The sequence below is a fragment of the Labrus mixtus genome, chromosome 16 (genome assembly GCF_963584025.1).
Source record: "Labrus mixtus chromosome 16, fLabMix1.1, whole genome shotgun sequence".
In the NCBI taxonomy this organism is placed as follows: Eukaryota; Metazoa; Chordata; class Actinopteri; order Labriformes; family Labridae; genus Labrus; species Labrus mixtus.
In genome coordinates this window covers 7,357,690-7,367,999 of record NC_083627.1, presented here as the reverse complement: position 1 = coordinate 7,367,999, position 10,310 = coordinate 7,357,690, and the positions used below count along the sequence as shown (strand labels likewise).

Here is a 10,310-nt window from a genome sequence, read left to right as displayed (position 1 = left end):
CCTGATTTACATAAATTCTGCTTCATTAAACTTTAGAGGAACATCTCCTCCAGAGGTTAAAAAAAGACATTGACTTTGTGTTGATTGCTCAACACTATAGTGTAAGAATGTGGCAGGAAATCCATATTTGGGCAAAGAGCCTCTTGCTTGATGAGTTGGAGGAAAGAGTGAGTGAGCAGCCTACTCGGTCTTTCTCGCTCCATGTACTAGTGTTTACGGTGAGAAGGCAGACTCAGAGGGCAGAACAAACACCTAGCTGTGGGAGTGTCACCCACCTGGGGGAGATCCTGAAATTATTACGTTATCTTTGTTCATTCTTTGGTTCAGCTCTCACAGAAATACTTTTAGGGTTGATTCAATTTTATTTAAATCCTTTTTTCACAGCGCCACAAAAACAGAAACATCATCTGCAAATGTCAATAAAAATACAAACAGTCCATCAAACCAATTTAAAATCTTAATAAATTATTGAATAAGTTACAAAATGGAACACATTCCTTAATAAATAAATATATAAATAAGTCAAATAAATAAATATATCTTGAATAAATACATCCTGTATAAAACTCTGTCAGCTGTAGTGACATCACATAAACGCAGCAGTTAAAGTACATTCAAACCGGTAGTACATAGTACATAACATGATAGACCCATGGGGGTCTCTTTGGTAAACACTGAGCTCTGAAATGAACAACTTTACAATCAAGTCGATAAATCAGATTTTAGTGCAGAAGAAACTATCAGGACATCATCGTGCTGAAGTCCTGACGGAGTCTCTTCAGGTCCAGGTCTCGTGCTCACAGAGCAAACACTCCAAAGAAAGTCTTCCCCGGCTCGTCCTCCAGGTCCTGCAGCATCCTCTCCTCCATCACCGTCCGCAGCCGGTCCCCTTGGCTCAGGTTGAACACCGCTCCCATGTACACCGCTGAGAACCATTTGCCCTCCTGATCGGGGTCGCTGCTGCTCGTCTTCTGGCAGGCGGTGCGGATCGAGTGCAGGATGGTCTCGTACTTCCTGTTCTTGTCATCGCTCTCGTATGTGCTGGACGAGCGCTTCACCGTGTGGCTCAGGTGAACCAGACTATTGTGGGAGGACAAGTCATCTTCTCCACTGCTGCAGCTGACCCTGAACGAGGCCTGGCTGTAGACGAAGTAGAGTCCTCCCTGAGGGATCACGATCTCGTTGTGGTCTAGTTCGAATCCTCCCTGAGAGTGAAACTGGTCCACCTGAGGTTTCCACTCCACTGAATTCTTCCTCATGGGGTTGTAGTGTCCTGAGGAAGAGGAGGAAGAGACGGAAATTAGGACCGACTTTGAACGCAAAGGTTTGAAAACATTTTTCAGTCAACACAGAGATATTTAAGGAAAAGTCACCATTTTTCTTTTACAAACTGAATCATTGAGAACAGCTTTAATAATCTGTTTGTCCCAACCAAGAGGCCAAACACGCTCTCACTGGCCCTTCAGTCAACGTGCTGCAGACTCGCTCGTATGCTGTGAATTCGCTCGCACACATTGCGCTCCAGCTGATCGTTAACCCTCGTTGTCCTGACACCACGAGGTCTGACTTTCTGTACCATCTTTCTTGGGCAGAAGTTTAAGTTCAGCTGTATGTTCCGTCTCATTCAAACTGTTCATCTACCTGCGATGTGATCCACCACAAACATGACCACTGCACGATCCAATCTGAGGCGTCCTATTGACTCACTTTTATTAATAGTTTGAAGAACATTTCTCTTATCTCTCCGTCTGCATGACAAACTCTTAACAATCCTCCTCACCACTCCCAAACGTTTGTCACCTCAGGAACGCTCTAAGAAGCTTTGTGAATAACTTTTATCTTATCCAGGAGCGACTGTTAACTTTTAAGGATAAACTCTCACACAAGTTTTCTTATAAATTAGTCAATAGAAGAGCTACTCTGTGCACCGGGAAGCTTCATGATTACGACCCCAAAGGTCCAAAGGACTAAAACGTTCCTCTAAAATACCACAAGTATCCGTATAACTGATAAAGGACACCAAGAAAGCCTTTTGACTTCCCCGAGAGAGCCAAGAACTGACGACCCTTCTGACCTTTTGGGGTTTTAAGCAGGAGGTTTCAGAAAAGTTGCCACAGGGATTACTGGCATGTAGCGGCAAAGCGTTCATAGAAAGCATCGATGACGACTCTGACTATCAATGTGAAACAGAATCCACCAAGCGTTGGATTGTTCACACGCTAACAGGGAACTTGAGCTGGGTGAGACCGTCGTCTGACAGCTTTGTCAGGGAAGGGAGGATCAACAATCAACAATCGCTCTGCAAAGATTTATCAGAGCTCCGGCAATAACTCCTGAAGTTCTCGTGAGAAGCTGTTGATCTTTACCGAACGCTGTCAGAACCACTTAACCTCCAACCTCTAATCCCGACTCGTTAAATGTCTTTTATCTACTTCAAGTATTCAATGAACCCACCTCTCCTTTAAAATGTAAAACAGTCCCCACCACACAAACTTTAACCTGATCCTCAAAAGAACACAAAACTTTTCAAAGCAACCCTGAGAAGCCTCGAAACCACCTTAAAAAAGGCTCCAGACTTCCTCAAATAACCCTGAAACTGTCTTATCAAGCTGTGTAGCTCATTTGTTATGTGCAGCACTGTGCAGTGTGTTTCTGTGTTTACCTTCTAAATGAATGGCTGCTCTCACATTTGAAATCTGCCTCAGCGTGTGATGAAGATCTGAAAGAGAAGAAGAAAAGTCAGATTAAAATCCACAGCTCTGATTTATCACAACAGCTACACGTGTCCAGGATCAACTACTAAAAAGTTCAGTTTTAAACTTCATAGAGTTCTCACCGAAACTGTCTTCATCTCCTCGTGGTTCCTGTGAGAAGAGGAGCAGAGAAGAAGAGAACAGAGTGTTAGAGAAAGGCTGTGTTCAGGTGATACCTCCACACACTGATGTGTAACAGACGTGTTCTCACCTGGTGCTGTTTGTTGAAGAGGAGGACGGCAGCAGCAGCAGCAGCGAGGCAGAGCGTGAAGATGAGCAGAGCCGTGGTCAGCCTGCAGCTCGACGTCTGTTTCTCTGAGTCTGAGTCCGAGTCCAGCATCACTTTACACTCAGCGGGCATGTTTACTTTAAATCAGAGGGATGTGTGTTTGTGTGTCTGTGAGCTCCTTGGCTGTGATTGTCTGAAACACACTCACTCTGCCTCTCTTTTAAAGCAGCTTCCTGAAGAGGGAAACTCCGTGATGTCACTCAGTGTGAGCGATGGAGCCCCGACCACACACTCCTACACGTTTACTTATTTTAATAATATGCTTATTAGAGTGTGTGTATAATCTGAAATGTTGCCCTGCCTCACTCAATGTTGTATTCTTCAGTTATTTGAAAAGTTAAATCAAAATAAATGTGAGTGTTTGAGACCTTCAAACACACAAAGATTGGTCATAAATGGAGTCTTTGTGGAAAGTCTGCTGTCACTCTGCAAAACTTTTGAATCTGAGCAGGTTTGTTTGTCTCATTTCTTGTTTAAAAAAAGTCTCATTACACTCAGTATAAACCAGTATAAACCAGTATAAACCAGAAAAAAATGTATTTAGAAAAAAATATTATAAATGTTTAGACAAAAGAATCCACCTTTCATGACAGCCCCATAAAATACCTTTTATCTTTGTCAATAAACGATTAGGAAATGATGAATGAATGAATTTTTTTTTGTACTTTTCTAACCAAAAGTCAGACAACCAACAAGTCCGGATAAATGTGATAGTATGTGTTTAAAGATGGCTTGAACTGCTTGTTGTTTTTTTTTTTTAAGATTTATTTTTGGGCTTTTTGTGCCTTTAATGGAGAGATAGGACAGTGGATAGAGTTGGAAAGCAGGGAGAGAGAAAGAGTGGGGAATGACATGCGGGAAAGGAGCCACAGGTGGGATTCAAACCTGGGCTGCCCGTTTGGAGGACTACAGCCTCCATACATTTTTGATTTTATTTTTATTTTTATTTATTTATTAGCACACATATAAGAATACATCAAAAATAGGATTAACAAAAACATAAAAGGTGTGTCAGGAGAGGTCAAGAAGCCAACAGGCTTATACAAGATATATACTCTTATACTCTTAAGAGACAAATAAATCAACTAAACAAATCGAATTACACAATTTCAAAACAAAATTAAATATAAACACATGTACAGTAGCCTATACATGTATTCATACACACACACTTAGACACATACATACAATAGAAAGACTGAGGATGTTAACCCTCGATCAGCTAAATGAAACAGGCATTGATCTATTAAAAAGGGAGTGAATGAGTGAGTTGATGGAAAAAAAAGAAAATAAATATATTTTATATATGCAAAAGTTTGACCTCATGAATTAAATGTGAAGACAGTTTCCTTTTAAAAATCTCTGTAGACGAAGAGCCGTTAACAACGTGTCTTTTGGAATTCCATATTTGTACCCCACGATATCTGATGGAAAACTGACCGTGTTTGGTTTCATGAAGATGATCAATCTGTCTGGTAGAATATGAATGAATCTGGGAATTCAGTTTAAAAAAATGCTGAAATGATGATGGTAAAGAAAAAGGTACGAACATATATTTATATTCACACTTTTCATGCTGCTTCAACTGCTTTTCTCGCAAAGGTGCCACATTAAAGGCAGGGTTGGCAATTTTCAAAAACTAGCTTGATTTTGAAAGTAGCATTCCCTCAGTGCTCCGGTCTGCACCGACCCCTCTGTGCTCCCTCTGAAGCCACGCCCCTCACTTACTAAACGAGGGCCGTTGCTCCAGAAGCTCATCTCTTCCATTGTGTAGAAACTACGTCGTCTCGCGTCTCATTCAGCGGTTAGTAAACTCACAGTATAAACTCCGTCATCGGTGACGTGCTTTGAGTGAGGGCTAGAGCACGCAAGAGGTAGAGAGCGAGCAGTGACCAATGGCTCCATGTTTCCATGTTTCCTGTTGTTTAGGGCATAATTTTCACACTTTGACCGCGTGACGCCATCAGCTGTGTGTTGTCGTGTTTTCGGGTGTTGTTGTCTCTATGTGGGTCATTCAGATGGAAACAGGTCAACGTGTGGGTTACAAACGCATCACTCCGTTATTAAGACTCATTCTGATTTGAAATACAGACCGGGTTAACTGACGAGTCATCTTTAATATTCACCCGGAGTCACTTCACTTTAGTTAAAAATAGAAGCAGCAGCTGGGTCGTGCACTTCTGCTTTTTTTTTGATATTCATGTGTAATATTCCTGATGTGTAAAGTGTTTGTGATGTGATGATCAGCGTCACCGTGGGAAACAGAAACACGACTGATCGACGACTCAAACTCTCAAAAGTGCTTCAGATGAGCTTTTGCAGTTTCCGTCTTTCCATCATGATCCAGAATCCAAACAACTTTCAGTCAGAAAAAATTAAAGTAATTTCTCACGGATCTGACCGCCCGAGATCAAGTTCATTAAAATCAAGCGGCAGCCTGAGGTGAGCTTGGTTAACAAAAAATATAGCTTCATTAACCGTTCATTAACGCTCATAACAGTAAATCCGTTAAGTTTGTAAATGATAATGGCTGAAGTCAACCTGAAGGTTAACCAGTGTTACGGTTTAAAGAGTGACTGTGTTAACCGGTGACCTTCAGTTGAATGCGTCTGTGGTTGTCATGGTTACAGACATATCTGATCGTTCATTTTAACACCTTCTGTCTGTGTTTAGTGTCGTAACTATGACAACCACGAACACATTCAGCTGAAAGTCTCCAGTTAACATGGTCACTTTTTAAAACACAACACCGGTAGTATATAATAATGACATCAGTGCGTTTGGGGGGCACGGCTGTGGCTCAGTTGGTAGAGTCGGTTGTCTCTCAACAGGAAGGGTCCGGGGGTTCAATCCCCAACTTCCTGGCTACATATCGATGTGTCCTTTGGCAAGACACTTATAACCCCAAGTTGCTCCCGCTGCTTTGTCAGCGGTGTGTGAATGTGTATGAATTGGATTAGTTTCTTCTGATGGACTCTTTTCTCAGCAGCCTCTACCGTCAGTGTGTGAATGTGTAGGCGTGACCTGTGGTGTAAAAGCGCTTTGAGTAGTCAGAAGACTAAAGCGCTATACAAGCTGTGTGTTTTAAACAAATCTACAAATATTATAAACTTTTTTGGATATGTCACCGGTGTCTTCACTCTCACGTCCCTCAGGAAGTAGCCTACCTTCATGTAGGGCAAGCAACATTTCAAAATAAAAGCGCCCCGGGGCTCGTTATTCAACCCGCTCTCTAAAGTACAGAAAGCCATATGCTCTCCATGATCCATTTTAACATGTTCAGCAGGGTTTGGACGTTAACAGACAGACCTACTGAATTTACCAGAAGTTAAAGGTGTCAATAATCATTTTTCAAATAATCGTCTATGTTAAAAATGTGGCCTATTAAAAGATTTAGCCTAGTTAGATTAACAGATTAACGGATGTGTGCTTAGCTCTGAAAACAGCGTCATTAAAAACAGAAAAGTTTTTTTTTTTTTCCTCATTACATTTTTAAAATAGCCTATTAAATGTGTAGGCTAATATGTTGTAAAAATGATTATATTCTACACTTTATCTAGGCCACATCAGGAAATGTTCGACCAGTGCCCGTATGAAACTCTTCGGGAGCTAAAAATAAATAAAAAGAGCCAAACTTTGAAATTCATCAGCCCATATATTTGTAGACATTTTTATCACTTTCCTTTATGTTTGAGATTCAATATAATAAAGTAGGCCTATCTAATATACTTCATATCACTGATTCATCGTCAGACGCACAGCTGTTCAGGTTTCACACAGTAACCATGACAACCACGACCAACAACCTCCTCACTATCAGCAGGCCTATCAACTGCGGTGAATAATAATTAACACGTGTTTTTTTTTTCATCATGATAAGACGGCTGAGTGTGTGTGTGTTTGTGTGTGTGTGTGTGTGTGTGTGTGTGTGTGTGTGTGTGTGTGTGTGTGCGTGTGTGTGTGCGTGTGCGTGTGACAAACTGTCAAACAAGAAATCAGGTTTTTTGCTCCAAATCATGAAAAATGTTTTGGCTAAAAACAACAGAGAACTGAGATCAGAGATAAAGAGCTGAGAATGAATCATGTAGTCCTACAGTTTACCAATGAAACAGTCGGAGGCGTTCATTCAAAATAAAGGATTATCTCATGTTCAAGTATGACTATTATTCACACACACTGGTCTCAACTTCAACATCCACTTTATTTGTTCCCAGAGGGGCGATTGGTTTTGCAGCATATCTTAAAAAGGACAAAAAAAAATACATTTAAAAAGCGAGGTAAAAGGTGAGAGGCTCTGAATATAGCAGCCCTTCTGAGAAACAACAGTGATCCTTGACGGATGCTCTTAGCAGCCGCCATAATAGACAGGAAAAAGTGTTGAGTCATCTTGAAATATAAGCAGGTTACTGGTAAACATTCAGTTTGGTTACCATGGAGACATGAGGTTCATTTTAGAGTGTCGCGATCAAACTTAACAAATTATTGTCACAGAATTTTCTTCAATTCTACAATTCATTTATCAGACGTTTTATCCAAAGCAGGTCGCCATGTGGTGGACACTGAAGCTTCAGTGTTTATCCAGCTCTGCATCGGTCTGTAAACCTTTCTGTGTTCTAACCTCTCTCCATTTTTCAAAAAGCATCTCCAATATTGATCCTAGTTTGAGCACGTTTCTGCTCGTGGAGCTTATTAGAAACACGCAGAGGCTTTTTAGGTCGGGTACAATCACTTCTATCTGAACCAGTTCTTCCATCGTGCAACACCTGTTGGTTTGACCTGATAACTGCTCTCATATCTGGCAAACCGTGGGGTGTCCAAAACAGCCATGTGGGGGGTGCCTTAAAACCGCCTACCTTCTCTGGTCCAAAGAAATCCAGAGCATTCAGGACCAGAATGTAAAGTTAGAAGGAGGACATACTGGCTGCTGCATTGTTGTCAGAGAAGCCAGCACTTCAACACAGCATGTTTCCTTAATGTCTGATCATATAGTAAGATCACTTTATCATTTCACTCACTACACATCTCACTGGTTGGACCTTTAATAGTGAATCCCTTAAGGATGAGTTGGGTGTCTCAGGAGACAACACAGAGAGAAGTGTGCAAATGTATCTGTGCAATTTTTACATTTAATTTGGTAGTTGACAAACATCACGTAAAACTTTATTTAAACATGAAGAACAGACGTGTTACATGGCATAAGTGAGGGTAAATTAAAGCCACAAACAGAGTGAAGGAGGTGGCGGTGGCGGAGGGAGGAGGGGGGAAACCTGACAGCTGAACAGGAAGAGTTTGAAAAAGATAATTTTTTTCACAAACTGCCCCCTGTGGTCTACTACCCCCCCCACACACACACATAAAGTTTTTCTATTTCACTGAAAAGGAAAAGTTGATGAAAGTCCCTGATGTCGGTGAACTTCAGCCTTCTCTTCACTCTGTTTCTAAACTGAGCCAAAACCAAACTGAGCCAATCCTCTCACAGAAAGTCTCTGAGGCTTTTCATCGAAACCACCGATCTTGTTTCCTCTAACACATCTCAGTTCCTCTGATAACTGTTGGTCTAATGTTGGTGAACACTGCGCTTCAGAAAAAGTAGAAATATTCATGTTGTTTCTCTAAATCAGAAAGTAAAGACGAAACACAGAGCGTCCTCCCTCAGATCCACGCGGGTCTTTACCCTGCCCGGTCTAAAGCAGGGGTGGGCAACTGGCGGCCCCCATCAACCCTCAATGTGGCCCTCAGGTCAATTTGTACATATCAATGAATTGGAAACATGAAGAAAATGTGACAAAATCTGCCATGAAATCATGAAAACCAGAAATACGTCCATAATAATATTTGATCACTGGCATATGTTGAGTTATATTTGAGACATAATTTTTTTTTTTTTATAATTGATTCATAATTGATTGTTTTTGTATTCTACAATTTGGCCCTTTGGCAGGGAGAATTAATTGAATGTGGCCCTTGCCGTGACCAAAGTTGCCCATCCCTGGTCTAAAGTCTGAGGAAACACTTTAAAGCTACTGAAGTCAACATATTTTCATTAAAATGTTGGTTAAATGAATACATTATGATCATTGCATTTCACCAATTGACCAAGTTGACCTATTATTCTGATCCCTAAATCACATATAGTGTTACAATGCTGGATGCCCAAACTGAACGAGGGCAAAGTTTCAGATCACGAGGTAAACATATGTTGGAGTAATCCCAGGACAAGTCTGCAGAGGGCACTACCTGCACAGGAGAGCAGCCCTCACCTGGCAGCCCTGCAGCGTTCTGCCCCCTGGAAGGCTGCCAGAGAGCTAGCCAATCAGAGGAAAGTGGACACGTGAGGGGAGGAGCCTTAAAGAAACAGCAGCTGAAACGAGCTAATCGAGCTAAACATGCAAAGGGTGAACATGAGGAGGATATGGTCTGTGATAAGTTTGAGATGTGAACGCAACCGTGCTCAAACAAGGAAGTGGACCACCTTATGACGTAAATCTTAACGGCTCCTGTCGCTTCAATAACCTTCATATTCGCTTCGTGTCGTCCTCTGAGCTGCGCGTTGGATGTGGAGGTGGGAAGAAGGTACATGTTGGCGTCTCAACAGAAACATCCACAGTTAGCAGGATGGACTGTGGTGTGGTTGCCATGGTTGCTTCGTCTTCTTTATTCTTCTTCTCGGCGGATTTGAAAATCAACCATGTGCCTCCGGACTGAATACATACGCAATGTACTCGGGTACAGAACGATGTTACTAGTGTGAACGCAGACCAGGGTGGAGAGGGGAGGGGGTTGCAATGGTGCTCGGGCACGGTGCGAAACATCCTTAAGCTGAGATCACGGGAAAATCAAATTCTACCTCATGTTGATGAAGATTTTAAACATCCTTCATTAATCCTGCTGTGATCGTCGTGTTCAGACACATTTAGTCAACCTCCAGTTCAAAACTACAGTAACCTTTATTGTTCCTGTGTGTGCTTCTGTTTGCTGACTTCTTGCTTTTCTCTTCCTGAGTGACACAATTCCTCGCTTCAGTTGACACGTAGAGTTCAGCGAGGTGATGCCTGCAGCTCTATACCTCCAGAGCAGCGGAACAGAGAAGTGCATCACTGAAACACAAGCTTAACCACAGGAGAGCTGACGATGGAGGTGATACTGAGAAAAACCTCTACTTTATGATTCAGAGAAAATAAGAGCTGTTTGAGTACAGCAGAGGGGAAAACCCCTCATCTCCCCTCCTTTGTTTGATTCATACTTTAACTGAGAAACACACACACACA

At 41.8% G+C, this 10,310-nt stretch overlaps 1 protein-coding gene across 1 annotated transcript; it reads right to left on the bottom strand.

The window, feature by feature from the left end:
• Nucleotides 1–339: 339 nt before the first annotated feature.
• tnfa (tumor necrosis factor a (TNF superfamily, member 2)) lies at nt 340–3,571 on the bottom strand. The gene is made up of 4 exons (XM_061060143.1): nt 2,965–3,571; nt 2,837–2,864; nt 2,663–2,719; nt 340–1,273 (listed from the first exon to the last, which is right to left on the bottom strand). The coding sequence occupies exons 1-4, from the start codon at nt 3,112–3,114 to the stop codon at nt 798–800; spliced, it is 711 nt and encodes a 236-aa protein (XP_060916126.1). The 5' UTR covers nt 3,115–3,571; the 3' UTR covers nt 340–797.
• Nucleotides 3,572–10,310: the final 6,739 nt, after the last annotated feature.